Here is a 15,045-nt window from a genome sequence, read left to right on the forward strand (position 1 = left end):
TTTTGTTTAATTTGGTAAAATCAAAGATGAGAGCCAGAACTGTAGTTCCCATCTTCTTGTCATTGGTTACTCCATCCTCAAATCTAATAGCCAAGAATTTTTAGAGAATGAATTATACCCTTTGACAACTTTTTACAACCGCAATTTTCAGTTATTTGCTGATCAATCTGAAACTATATTGAACACCGCAATTGCGCTTGCCAATCACAGTTTCGTTCAGTTTTTTCAAGATAGAAATCAATATAAATTTGAATCAATTCAAAAATTTCTGTTTTTGGTAATTACGGCAATCACTTTTCGGAGATGGTAGAAGGCATCCTACAAAATTCGGAAAACAAAAAAATAGCAAATAGAATTAATTGATTTTGGTTGATTTCGAAATAGAGACTGAGTTCTGCTTCAAATATCAAAATATCTTCATGTATTGTTCTTTTGTTTTCTTATGTCAGAATTTTGGTTTTCCTTGGTCAAAATTCTAAAAACTCCTAGGATAAGTTTTTGGACAATGTATCTGAAAACATTTTTTTAATTTTTCACAGGATTTCATTCTAATTGCTAAAGGTATTCTCGACCAAGCTGGACTATTATTTTAATTCTGATCTTTAAATTAGCACCCTTAGGGCCTTGCAAACAAAAAATTAAGTAACCCACTTTTAATCCTGGGTGAAAAAATGAATGGAATTTAAGTATCAATGGAAAAAATAACAAATAACAGCTAAGAGGCCTATTTATTTTTCCCACGAACAATCAATCTAAGGGTGGGGCCGGTCGAAGGCTTTACTTCTTAAATAAACAAACAATTTTGTGTTTTTATCCCATTTAACTCAAATCGGAATTAATTAGCTGAAAACAATCAGTCGAATCATTTCATAATACTGATACTTTCTGAACAGTTGAGCTAAAAACTCAAAGATGTATTTTCTTTCAAGGTGAGTTCCGTTTTATTTATTTCTTTCTAAAAAATACATTTCGTTTTTCAAGTTTTGCAAAACTTTAATTGAACAGATAATAAGAATGAGCACCAGAAAATTTCGAAATTGAAGTCATTTTTGTCATCAAAATAGTTTTTGTGGAGGCATTTAAAAAATCGATACGTTCATTTTGCATTGATTCGTCTTTCTATTTCCGAATTCCCTTCCCTGCCTCTCGATTGAGCGCTAAACATCAACATCATGCATAATTGAAACCCACCTTGAGTAAAAATGACATATATGAGTAAGAAACAATAATACTGATGGCTAGCCACTTAATTCAAACCAATTCTCCAAGTTCAATTCACTTGGAGCGAACAAAACAAGCCGATTTATTAAAGAACAGAAAAAATCATTGATAATGATAATAATCTAAGCCAGCAGAAAATATTTTTTTTTGCTTAGATTAGATTAGATAATTAAAAAAAAACATAGATAATTTCCAGAGGTAAAGATGGCCTACGAAACTGCAACCGTTTTCCATATCATCTAGCGAAAGTATAGCTTCATTAATACCGTCAGTTGTTTTTAATTTTACAGATAATTTTAAAACTCTGAAATGATTGTGCTTCTTAAAAAACAAATGAAAAACAGTAACCTGGCCGTCAATGAAAATGGCAAAATGGACGGTTGTATGAGGAATTATTTCATTTGTTGGAGTATTTCAACACTTCTGGAGGTGAAGAAATATCATATAAAATTATTCAATATCAAAACAGAGTTTATATCAATGAATCTATTTTGTTCTAGTAAACATATTGGTTTAAGAGCACAGAGCGGCTAAAAACTTAAACCAACGTAGGCATAATTCTTCTCAAAAAGAAAAATTGAAGTTTTTGAGGCAAGTCAAATCGGTCGAAACCAAAATTCTGCGCCTTCTCGTATCTCTTTTTAACAATTGTATTCATCATATTATTTGTTGCTAAAAATTGGTCTGATACTAAGTTTTCTGCTGATGAGACTGTCGGTTCATTTCGCATTAGTGCAATATGTGTCCCATTATACATTTCAGGATTAGGAAATAAGATAGTAAAAAGTGAAACCAGTTTAAGGGATGAGCTTCGATGAGAGGAAAAATGGAAGAAAAAATATATTTAAAAAATGAAGAGAGTTTTTATAAAAGTGGCTGCAATTAATATTTGATAACAGGCGCGCATGCAATACTCTTAGTTATAAGTTTCTAATACGAACACAAACGTAAAACAAGAACAGATGCTAGTTTAAAAACTGTTAATAATTCATACTCGACTTTTTATTAAAAAATCACTATAAACTAATGCGTTACTTTCCCCCTCGGAACATCTGCTGTTTTAAATAATAATAAAATTAAATTTTTATCAATTTTTACTTAATTTTGCTGCTCAATCTTTGAAGATGCTTGTATAACGCAGAAAAGCTACCTGCTAGAGATATTACACAATTAGACATAGATATTCCCTCTACAAAATAAAAAAAACTGTCTTCTCCAACTTCATATTGCGCTCTTACGCATTTATACTCCCAACAGAAAAAAAAGCAAAACTAGAAAAAATAATACAAATATTCTGATGAAAACACGGTGAATAGAAGATAAGTTTCATAAGCACGAATAATCAACTAATTCCTTAAAAAATAAAACAATTCATTCGAACTTGATTTCACAAAAAAGTCAGCATTTACACAGCTCAAATTAAAAAAAGGTAAGACTCAGCAGATTTTTGGAAACCCAGCCAATTATTTTGGCAGAAAAAGACTCTTCCCTTCAAGTGGTTTTAAGAACTTGAATATTTAAACTGAACCTTCTGCTCTCAAACATGTTTTATTAGGGTGGTAAATTTCCCTCAGGTATTCGGCCACCTCACTAACCAACCCTAAAAATTTTTTTGAAGGTGCCTTAGACGCAAAAATTTTGTCCAAAAGGGTCAAAGTGTTCTGGGAGCGCTCGGAAAATTAATTTTGTCGACATAAAAAAGGTCAATATAATTTTCCAACATTTTTTGAAAAAAACCCGCCCCCCCCCCCCTCGAGAAAATCCTAAATCCGCCCCTGCCAATTCCGCCCCTAAATCCGCCCCTAAATCGGCTGGGTAATCATACTCCATGCACACTCAAGAGGGTTTTGTAACCTATGGCTAACCCAAAGTAATCTGTTTTTTTTCCGCTTCTGTAATCCAATTACTTAATTTGAAAGAATGAAGTGTTTCAATAGGAAGCGTTTCAAAAATGAAATGTTTCAAAAAATTAAAGGTTTCAAACATGAACAAACAGAGCGGGTTGCTATGAAGTAGGACGTAGGACAGAATTTTCCGACCACAGTGATTTGAGAAGAGAAGAAAATGAAAGAAAAATAAACAAACTCGAAAAAAATATCTATATACTTTTTGTGAGCTCTTATAACTTTTTAAACAGGGCGGCTAAATTAGGCAAAATGTTGCAGAATGGAAATGAATATAACTAAAATAACGTAAAACTTGCAGTAGATTTAAATTATGTCTCATCGGAAATGAATTCAATTTTATCATATTGTGTGAAGTTTGGTCTGAAAATCGGAAAAACTCAGACCAGTTCTTCCGAAACAGAACATTTTTTTTGAACATTTTGAAGCTTTGCCTAGGAGGCAAACTTAGAATATCGAAATTTTTGTCACATTTTTGATGGTTGTACAAAAACAAAAATAAAGGGTATTCTTTAGCGTGCCAAGGGGAGGAAGCGGTGGGCCACCGCACCCCCCCCCCCCCCCTCAATTCTGGTTGCCAAAGTTTTGGTATAACTTAACGATATCCATTTTTGGCTGGCCAACCTCAAATATTTTCTAAAGGAGCCTTGGCGCCAATAAAACTAATTTTGAGGGGGGAGCGCGCGCCAACAAAACGCATTTTTTTGTCAAAATTTTCTCAAAAAGTGGCCAAAAACGCCGTTTTTTGGCCTGTTTTAAAAAAAAAAATTAGAAAAAAGTTGGTCGACCTAAAAAAAAATTGGTCCGAATTTTCCGAAAAACCGCCACTGAAGACTGAAGTGAAGGTAAAGGTATTCAAATTATTTTAAACGTTTGATCGGATCATTCTGAGCTACCCGTATAGCAGGCGTCCGGATTTTCTTGATTTTGCTTTGTGATGCTTCCTTTGGTGACGACAGCAGCATGACGATGGTTAGACTGTTTCAACTCTAATTTGAAAATTAATTTAACAAAAATCTTGATCATCTTTCGTCAGAGCAAACAACAAAAGGCCTTAAGTGAATAGTTAGTCGCATCGGTACTGCAATTTCATTGTTTCGATTTTTTTAAGTTGGTTTTTGCGAGATTAAATTCGGGTTTAGAAATTGCTATCGATTGTCATTAATGTTGAGCAGTTTCTTTTTAGATGTCAATTATGCTCAGGTGAACTTAGAGTTAACATTTTTGGAAATTAACTAAGTAAATTTCTATGCCCTTTTCAGGGAAAAATATAATTAATATTACTTTTTGTCGGTGGGGATTTTATGGTAACCGCTGAAGCGATCACCGAAACTTAAGTAAAAAGAAATAAAGCTACAGGAAAGGAATTATAATTTCGTAATTAACTTAGACTACGTAAACGGAGCATTAAAAAAGAGCTTTCCATTTATTTAATGGCCAGGTAATAACTCAAAATGTTTTGACGTTTTAACAAATTCTGCCCGCTTGTGCTACTTATAATAGATTTTCTGCTAAGTGGGGATAGCAAGTACTAAATGCACTTTCAAAAGGTACCCATATCTAGCTATTTATTTATTTTTCCCTTAATTCCTTATTTTTTGTTTTGTTTTATTTCTCAACAAGAGAATAAATTGCATTCATTGGTCGCAGTTCTTATACTATCCTCTCTCTTATAATTCCCGAATAAGTACTTTTAACAAAATTTAAAGAGTAAGGCAACAATTTACTTTAAAAAATCCCCTGTTTTACCGTCTTAGCACTTTACTCTTTAGTAGCCAACGTCGATCTTGAGAGGAATTAAGTGCTAGTTTAACAAAAAACTAAAACAAAAACAATTAACAGCAGCATACTTACTAAGAAAAAAGTGAAAACTCAAAAAATAACAAAGAAAAACTAATTCAAAATACTCAGGCAAGTAGTTTTTTGTGAAAAGCTTAATTGATTCAACTTTGAAAAATTATATATCGAAGAACTAGCGGCTCATCTATTTGTCTAGCTAATTTTCCCACCTTTTTCAACTAAGTAAGTTAATTTTAATACTAAAAAGCGCCGAAACAGAGAAGTAAAAGTAATTTTAATTTCACGTTTCGTTTTAACATAACCAACCTTTTGTTTTTAAATTTTTATCTTATCGCCGACGGGCTTAAAATTGCTCGAGTCATAATAAACAAATCAATTAGCAATTCATTCACATTTTTAACTTAACTGGCTTTATCTAGAAACGTTTGTTGACAAGATTAACCATATTACTTTTTTTCTCACTTAAAAATTTCACACCTTTTTCAACATATTGTAATAACAAAGCGGAAATACGGCTGACTTTTGTTCATTAAGAAGTACTGAAATAGGTGAGGTCAACTCGTTTTTTAACAGACTTTTCATTTTTGACTTCCAAGGAAACCAAACTTTAATTTGTTAGGATCTTTTTTGCTAGTGCGCAAGTCAAATTATGGCGCAAACATTCGGCAAAGACTGTCAACGCTATTTGTAAAATTCCCAAACTTTGAGTACAAAGAAACCAAGTTGTTCAAAATGTTTGCAAATAGTCAATATTTTTCGGCCCCTGATTATTTCGGGTTTAAGTCCGTTTTTGAAACTATTGATTCGCTTAGGCCGACCATGTTTTCGTCAACCAACGCACCGGCAGTAACCAATTCGCCGACTTTGGTTCAACCTCCGACGCCGATCAATTGTCCGAACGCCAACTCGGCGCCCAATAGCCCACCCGACCTCAAATATACAATAGAGCAAATTGAGTTGTTGAGGCGACTCAAAAATTCAGGTTTGACAAAAAATCAAATCGTACAAGGATTGGATTCGATGGAAAAAATTGATTCGACTGGATTTTCCACTGGTGTTGAAGCCAACTCACCTCCGGGAAAGGAAATCAAGCAAGAATTGTCACCCAACTCGAAAGGAAATCTGCTTCCTGGAACGATCGGCCAACTGGGATCTCTGAACTCGGCGACAACGGGAGCCGAATATTTGCGATCTTTGGCTCTACAACATGCATTTTTCAACGCGATGACTAATGGAAACTTTGTGAACGGAAATGCACATATGCAGCAAAATGGCATTCAGTCGAGCTTGGCTCAGAGAAATTTGGCGGCTGCTTTGATGTGTTCACAGGGCATGACCATTCCCGGAATTGGAGGACTTCATAACCAGGCGGCTTCACCGGCCAGTGCTGGACTCGCGGGTAGTTTGGTCGGATTTCATTTGGGATCAACAAACGCGGCTGAAAACTCAATTTTGAACCAGATGAGTCATATCAATGGAGGGGGTGGGGCTAACTCGCCCGTGAATTTGAAGCGGGAGAGTATGGGCGGGGTGAATGCGTCCCTAGGCGACCCGACCACAATCAGCGACGATGACGAGCAATTGATGCAGCTACAGTCGTAAGTGGTTCATCTTTAAGCAATCAGCGTTTTCCCAGTTTTCTTAGTAGCCGTCCCGCAAAAACAAGCAAAAAATCGTCTAAAAATTGTTAATACGGTAATTTGCATGAAAAAATATCGCAATCTTTTGACTTTTTCACGTATGTAGAATAAATTACATTCTAGCATTTAGAAAATCTCGGGGTGACAGAGGGGGTGAATGCAAATAGCCAAAGCTTGGGTATGGTAAAAAAACACCAAGAAAAATGCAAGTCAAGTAACTATTGTTTGTCAATCAGCGGTATTGTTTTTGAAACTACTTCACCATTTTCCAGTTCAAACGTTTGCTTCGACGACTCTTTTTTATAGTCCATCCTCCCAAATACAATGAAAATTGGAGTACAGGCTGAATGCTCAAACCTAAACGAATTTGGTTTCCATACAAAATTCTGCAACCACTGCTGATAACAAAAAATTGAGTTTTTTGTTAAATGGTACAAAAATGAAAATGAAGCGTTGCTATCTGTGCTTCAGTATGTCTGTGGTGGACACTAAGGAGGAGATCAAGAACTTCATGATGTGTCACGGGATCAAGCAGCACCAGGTGGCGGAGAAGACAGGGGTCAGCCAGAGCTACATCTCACAATTCCTACACCAGGTACCTACTAAAACCACCACCATCTCCCCGCCTTAACTTCAATTACATCAATAATATTCTGCAATCGGCATTGCAAGATTATGTGAAGAACCATGTGTTTTAAACATATGTCCCTGAGACACCTGCGAACGGACTTGTAGGTCCAATGGTGCTCTCCTAGGCAGTAAAATTGTTGGAGTAGTTTGTAAATTTATGAACTACCCACAAAGCAGTTGCCTGAAGTTAATTAATTGTTATTATGTATGTATTCTCAGTCAATAAGAGTTGCGGATGTGGGAATCTCCATGCTCGAAAATTTTGTAGGCCTTTTTTATGTTTGATCAAAGTTAGTTTTCCGAGCTCTCCCAAAAAAACCAAAAAAAAACTAAAAATTCGGTGCACAGGCAAGCGAAATTGAAAAGATAGCTAAATGACATGAGAAAAAACTGAAAAAATTAAATCTGGGAAATTTTAAACGGTGAGTTTTAAGGAATAACCAAATTTCGATAAAATGCAATTTTTAAAAACGGGACTATTTCAGGTAAAAATTTTGCATATCTATCCTTAAAAGTTGCTGCTGAAATTGTTCTGTTTAAATTTTGTCAAAATTTTTTTTTCTGTAATGTACTTCAACCAAGTACAAGTTCTAACTCTCCAGCATCTATATATTATTACATAAAATCTAAACTAATTTTATTTTGCTTAGGGAGTTTGGATGAAGGACTCCACAAGGACCAACATCTACAAATGGTATCTGGACGAGAAGCGGAAACGAGAAGGTAAACACTATTTTGAAATCGTCTAATAACACTCGATTTTCATTTTAATAGTTTTTTGGTCTCATCGCTTAAAAAAACTAGCAACAATTTTGAGCTCGATTTCTCAAAACGGTTGTTTCATTTCTTTTGACATAATTCTTTTCGACTATCAATTTGTTTCATGTTCAAAAGTGGAGCATTTGTTTCAACGTTTTTGCTCGGTCTGAACATTTGCGCCAGTCTTAAGAATCGTTTCGTTTTTTTTTTGAAATGCGTGGCATAACAATAAGCTCCGAAACAGCTGCTGAAATATATCGAACTTACGACCGATTAGCGGAGATCAGTGAGCCCGTTAGTGGTCGGCAAATAGCAAAAATGCTCGGGCTAACCCATAGCACTGTAAATCGGGTTCTTAATAGACGAATTGGAAACACTTACCAGCAAGCTACAAGACAATGCGGGAGACCCAGATCCCTACTAGAAAAAAGTATTGCTTTATTTTATCATTTTAACTATTGTTTGAGTTGAATTAAAACCATTGACGTAAAAGAATTTTTTATTTTTATTATTATTATGATTTTTCTTAAAAATAATCGATTCAATTTTGCTTTCATAGAATATTAATGTTTTGCGTGTTCGTACCTACAAAGTAATGTTTAAATAATTTTTGTTTCAAAGTTGTTTGACAAAATATTTTTTTAACTGGTTACAAATCAATCAATTCTCGTTTTTGAGTTTAAAAACAAAAAATATTTTAGCGAGCGGAGACATGGTATCGCCAGTGCACAGCAACAGTTCTAGAGGCAATTCACCCATCAACGAAGGATCAAATATCTCACAGACTCCTCCGACCTCAAACACAATCACGGGACAACAAATAAACAACAACAACAACAACAACAATAGTCCAGTGGGAACCAACAGCAGTAAGAATGGCGCAAGTGATGGAGGCAGTAATGGGTATTCAGCAGTTGGTCAGCCAATTCAACAGGTAAGAAAAGTTGACATTTTTTGCTATTTCAGTAAATTAATTTCCAAAATGTTACCTACTTTTTGATAATTTTGTTCAAACTATGCAGCAAGTTTTTGAATTTCCAGGAAACTTGACGCTAAAAAACATACATTTATAAAAAAAAGTTGTGTTTTAACATGAAATGCCAGAAAAAAAAAGAAAAAGGAAAAAATAAAGAAAAAAGTTTGCTAAGGAGGATTCTGATCATGATCGAATTGATCATATTGGTTCTCCCTGAAATTATCATAAGTACCCTGCTTTGCCATATTGCTTCGAAAATTACATAAGAAATTCTGTACGCTAAAACTCTGTTTAGGTGAAGAAGCGTGATCGATTTGTGTGGAAGGAGAGCTGTGTGTGTCTGTTGGAGAAGTTCTACCATGTGAATCCCTACCCGGACGACGCCAAGAGGGAGGAGATAGCGCAGGCATGCAACCAACTCATCGACTCCACTGGTACGCATATCGTGCACTGTAATAATGACCATGAGTGGCCACTAATTATAGACTATAGCTGATATATCTCTCTTTATTATTCACATCTGTTAACTTAATCGAAAACGAAAAGACATTAGCCGCTCTAAAATAGCAAATTGTTAACATATTTCAGAAATCATTTTCAAATTGCAGAAAAAATAATTTTTAAAGATTGTTTTGGTTCAAACATTTAATTTCTCGTAGTAATTTCAACATTATTTTAAGCACAGCAGTTTAAATATTCCCGGATTATCTATCAGTTTGCCCTATTTTTATTTTAGGGTTCACAAATACTAATTTTTTGGTTTATTTACATTCATTCTTCTTCTCTCAGGTCAAGGTCACGATGAAAAGTTGGTAACTGCAGTGAAAGTGTACAACTGGTTTGCCAACAGAAGGAAGGAAATCAAACGCAAAAATCATTTTGGTGAGATTCAGATCTTTACTCAAAAAAACTTCATGTGCTCGAAAAATTTATGATTAAAAAACCCAAAGTTATGAAATAAACTTGAAATCAAATTTTCTTCACTTGCGCTTCATGACAAAATTGGCCAAAAAAGTTATTTGCCTGCAAAAAATAATTTCGGGTTCTGGATTAATCCACAATTAAAAAAAACAGGTTCAAATTTATTTCAGCCGAACAGCAACAAGCTGCGGCAGCGACCAATCACAACAACCTATCTCTCCTAGCGACAGGACACCCCGCCGGAGTGCTCCCCTTCCTTCTCGAGGGTAGCAACAACAAACAACAACAACCCCACCCACATTCCCTGCCTGGCCTCAACAAGAATAATCCCGGGGGGCATTTGAACCCTCAAGTAGGGACTAATCCTACTGCTGTTGTGGCATCAGCGGCATCTTTTTTGGACGAGCTGATTGAACATAACAGATCGGCATTGCAGCACAACCAACAACAAATGCAGATAAAAAATGAAAACAAAGCCGATGAATATGGTACGAGCTTAAATCGGATACACTTTTTTGAAAAAAAAGTAAGGAGTCCAAAAATGTTCATAAAAGCTTTCTCTATTAGAAACACCTAGTCAAATATTTTTGTAGGCTCTTTTTACACCAACTTGGCTAATATCTTTATGAGAAATCAGAAAACTACCTGAAATGTAGATTGTTGTGAACTGATATTAGGAATCGCTTTTCTTTCAATTAAAAGTACATTTAAACCTTACAGAGGATTTTTTAAGGAGGCGAGGACAAAGCGTTCAACATGTGCCAAAACGGAAATGATGTGGACGAAATCGACGAACCAGTAGCGAAAAAGCCGAAAAGTTCATTGGCTGAACAACTGGCGGAAGTGAACAGCGTCATATCTGAACTAGTGCCGGGCAACCTGGAAAATTCCACGAACGATGAAAATGATGGATTACGCAACAGTTACGCAATGACTGAAACGCACTCAACCCATGGTGAAACAGAAACTGGTCAACAAGCCACGTTTGACGTTCTCAACTTGACTTCAGAAAACAGTTCAAAAATTTAGAAAAAGCCAATTTTTGAAATTATGAGTTAATTTGTAAACAAATTTAGTTATTCAAAACTTGTTAGTGAATTTGCCCATTTATGTTTGTGTTTTTTGTTTGGCCATATCAGAAACATGTCACAAAAACCTTCACATAAACCCAAAATATGCGCACCAAATACTGTCACAACTACAAGCTTTAACTATTGCTGCTAAACAGTTAAAATTTATTTAAAATTGATTTATAAATTGTCGTTTCATTAATTTTAAAAATATTTATGTTGATTTGAAATCATTTCCGTGGATTGAAAACGTTGCACAATTTAAATTTTGTTCCAATTTTTAAATTAGGAAGTGAGGCACAATTTTTAATGGGCAGCTGGAAATTTTTTAAAGCTCCTCTCGTTTTCATCTGCAAGTAGTTTTGAACAATTTTACTTTCCCCTTTTTGACGACATCTTCCAAAGTCGTTGAAATTTCCGCAAACTGCGGTAAAAAATCATGTTTGGCATTGCTTGCTCAGAGCAGTTCAAATTGATTTTTTTACCGGATTAAACATTGATGAAGGGTCTCGGTAAAGGTGGGTTTTCAAACAAAATTAAGATTGTTTCGAAATAAACATCTAATATATTTTTTAGATATTTTGTTGGCAAAATCAGGCACCACAAACAATTATTGGAATAAGTCAAATGATATATCATATTAAAGACTTTTTGGTTGTGATTTGACCGAAACTTAAAAGTTTCTAGAACATGATCTCAGTAGCCAGAAACCAAGTTTAATATTTTGAATTTGTCAAATTTCAAGCAAAAAGAGCGAGTAAGATAGCTTATTTTGTTTTTCAACTAAGATGAAATACAAAACCAATATCAGAAAGCTAAGAATGATACATCATATTGAAACCTTTTCAGCCTTAATTTGAACGATATTAATTTTTTTTCGAAAATGTTCCCATTTTCGAGATGAACTGGTCTGAATTTTTTGATTTTTTGTCAATTTTCGAGCGAGGAATAAAGCGAGCAAGCAGTCTTATTTTAATTGCTTGTAAGCTTGCAATAGCTTAATTTAAAACAAAAAAACTTAGTTTTTTTTAAGTAATGTAAGCGTTATTTTACTTTGAGTATTTTAGTGCTTTTTTGGAATTGAAAGTTTCAAAAATTCAAAAAAAGAAAAATTGAAAAAATTGATTTATATTTTGTTTTTTTTTAGTTATTTTCTATAATTTTTTTTTTCAGATTGCTTATTTTACTGTGACTGTCGAATAAACCTAATCCTCGTTTTTTGTTCAGCTCCTTTTATCACACCGCTCCCAAAAAAAACGATAATAATATGAAAAAATTTTGTCATGTTTATTTAGACATGGTCGGAATGTTTTGTGGTACTAGCAAAGTAACTGGCTATTCTTTCTAAAGAATTTATTTCGTGTTCATGTTCAAAATTGATTTTATTTGTGGTTTTACTTCTCAGACAATTTTCAATTTTTAACAAGCCACTTTTAAGAAAACTCTTCAATACTATCTTGACGTCAGAGCTGAAATCTAGAAAACCATTTTACCACTGACCCTTTTTCGTAAAATTATGGAATTTTGAAAATAGCCTATTTAACCCTTTTATGAAATGATCTATAAACTCGTGATATATTTCAAGCTATTAACGCGATAGAGATAATTCAATCAGGTTCATAAAATTTCCAAAAAAACACTAGATAACCTGTTAGGTCCGAATATCAAAATATTCTTAGCTAAATGCATGACTGTTCTTTTTATTTAGTCTTTAGAGGAAAAAGAACTAAAAATGAGAAGAATTACTCTTTCTTTTTTTCGTACTCGTTCAATTTCGAGTAAGAAAAAGAGCAAGTAAATGCTCTCTATATAAAGCTAGCCTTGAAATTTTAGTTTCATTCTGGTAAAACTATTTTGAAACAATTTTCTAGCGCCATTTTGAGAATAAAAACTTCAACGATTCAAACAGTTTTCTGCAGAAAACTGAAAAAAAACATCTTGTCAGTTTTTTAAACCAATTAATGTCCAGTTTGAGTGTTTTAGTGTGATTGTCGTTTATTCCTAATTTCTACGTTTTAGTCAGATCTTTTTAACACACGACGGACAAAAACGACTCCAACTTTTTTTAAATGACAAAATTGATACTCGTTTATTTATCTAATGATATGATCGGAACTTTATGTTACTTGCGCAGGCTATCCTCGTTTTTTTGTGGCTGCTTTCTCGTATAGTGGAAGAAAAAAAATTAAAACAACAAAATGCAAAGACGGGAAAAACACTCCCGACTTTAAATCTTGAATTTTTCATGTTTGGAGTAACCAAGTGAAAAAACATGCTTTGATTATGTTCTATTTTAAAAAAAAATTCCGTCAAAATTAGTTTTAAAAACTCAAAAACTTTTTTTGGAGCTCAAGGTAGAAAAACTTTCCCAAAAAACCCTTTTTTTTTCTTCTTCTTTGATTTAATTATCAAGTTCCTAAGTCTTTCTAATGGCTATGATTATAGTTTCTGCGTTTTGTTAGTCGAGTTTGAATAAAAATCAATCGGAGTTTGCAAAAACTTGTGTGAAGAAAATCGGTACAGTACAAGGGCTCAGGAACTGATTTAGGATTTTCTCGAGGGGGGAGGAGAGGCAAATTTGTTTTGACAAAACGGGCCCAAAAAGGCGTTTTTAGTCACTTTTTGGGAAATGTTTTCCAAAAAATTGTGTTTTTTTTGGCACGCGCTCACCGCTCAAAGTTAGAATATATTGGCGCCGTGTGCGCCTTTAGAAAAATTTTAGGGTCAGTCAGCCAAAAACTGATATCTCAAAACAGTACAAAGGGGGGACTCTTTGGGTCGGCAGGGTCCGCCCATTGGGTCCCCCCCATTTAAACCCGCTGGTGCAAGAGGTATACATTGGGAAGAGTTAATTTATAAAAAAAAATTAATTAATTTTTTTGGGAAGTTTTCTCAAAACTACCCAAACTTTTTACCTCATCTAATTAATCATTATCATTTTATCTAACTTATTTTACAATTTCAAATAACAATGATTCCTCAAAAGCACATAATAGACATTACAAGTTACTTGTCTAAATGATTGCAAAAACATCGAGTCTTGCATGATTTTGCATTCCCAGCCTTGCTGCGAGTATTGAGAAAATAGTGCAAAAACCCTTAAAGAATTGAATTCATAGCTTCTTAAAATATGTTAACTTGGTTAAATCTAATTTCAAGCTGTGTAGTTTAGAACGAGATGAACTGGTCTGAATTTTTTGATTTTTTGTCAATTTTCGAGCGAGGAATAAAGCGAGCAAGCAGTATTATTTTAATTGCTTGTAAGCTTGCAATAGCTTAATTTAAAACACAAAAATTTAGTTTTTTTTTAAATAATGTAAGCTTTATTTCACTTTGAGTATTTTAGTGCCTTTTTGGAATTGAAAGTTTCAAAAATTCAAATAGAGAAAAATTGAAAAAATTGATATACATTTTGTTTTTTTTTTAGTCATTTTCTACAAAAATTTTTTTCAGATTGCTTATTTTACTGTGACCGTCGAATAAACCTAATCCTCGTTTTTTTTCAGCTCCTTTTTATCACACCGCTCCCAAAAAAAAACGATAATAACATGAAAAAATTTTGTCGTGTTTATTTAGACATGGTCGGAATGTTTTGTGGTACTGGCATAGTAACTGGCTATTCTTTCTAAAAAATTTATTTCTTGTTCATTTTCAAAATTGATTTTATTTGTGGTTTTACTTCTGAGACCATTTTCAATTTTCAACAAGCCATTTTTAGGAAAATTCTTCAATACTATCTTTACGTCAGAGCTGAAATCAAAAAAACCATTTTACCACTGACCGTTTTTCGTAAAGTTATGTTATGAAGTTTTGAAAATAGACTATTTAACCATTTATGACATGATCTATAAATTCGTGATATATTTCAAGCTGTTAACGCGATAGAGATAGTTCAATCAGTTTCATAAAACTTCCAAAAAACACTAGATACCTGTTAGGTCCGAATATCAAAATACTCTAAGCTAAATGCATGACTATTCTTTTTATTTAGTTCAGAGGAAAAAAACTAAAAATGAGAAGAATTACTCTTTATTTTTTTTGTACTCGTTCAATTTCGAGTAAGAAAAAGAGCAAGTAAAGATTCTCTATATAAAGGTAGCCTTGAAATTTTAGTTTCACTCTGG

General features: G+C 33.8%; 1 protein-coding gene across 3 annotated transcripts; it reads left to right on the top strand.

Annotated features, from left to right (window-relative positions):
* Window positions 1–830: 830 nt before the first annotated feature.
* On the top strand, window positions 831–11,172 carry LOC134847888 (homeobox protein 2-like). Of its 3 annotated transcripts, none has more exons than XM_063865147.1 (9): window positions 831–929; window positions 5,738–6,523; window positions 7,037–7,160; window positions 7,846–7,918; window positions 8,656–8,888; window positions 9,226–9,364; window positions 9,720–9,812; window positions 10,022–10,339; window positions 10,585–11,172. In XM_063865147.1, the coding sequence occupies exons 1-9, from the start codon at window positions 913–915 to the stop codon at window positions 10,878–10,880; spliced, it is 2,079 nt and encodes a 692-aa protein (XP_063721217.1). In that variant the 5' UTR covers window positions 831–912; the 3' UTR covers window positions 10,881–11,172. The 3 variants fall into 3 exon arrangements, with proteins under 3 accessions (XP_063721217.1, XP_063721218.1, XP_063721219.1); XM_063865148.1 differs by lacking the exon at window positions 831–929 and adding an exon at window positions 2,346–2,650; XM_063865149.1 differs by lacking the exon at window positions 831–929 and adding an exon at window positions 4,756–4,835.
* Window positions 11,173–15,045: the final 3,873 nt, after the last annotated feature.

This window comes from Symsagittifera roscoffensis, chromosome 6 (assembly GCF_963678635.1).
Source record: "Symsagittifera roscoffensis chromosome 6, txSymRosc1.1, whole genome shotgun sequence".
NCBI lineage: Eukaryota > Metazoa > Xenacoelomorpha > Acoela > Convolutidae > Symsagittifera > Symsagittifera roscoffensis.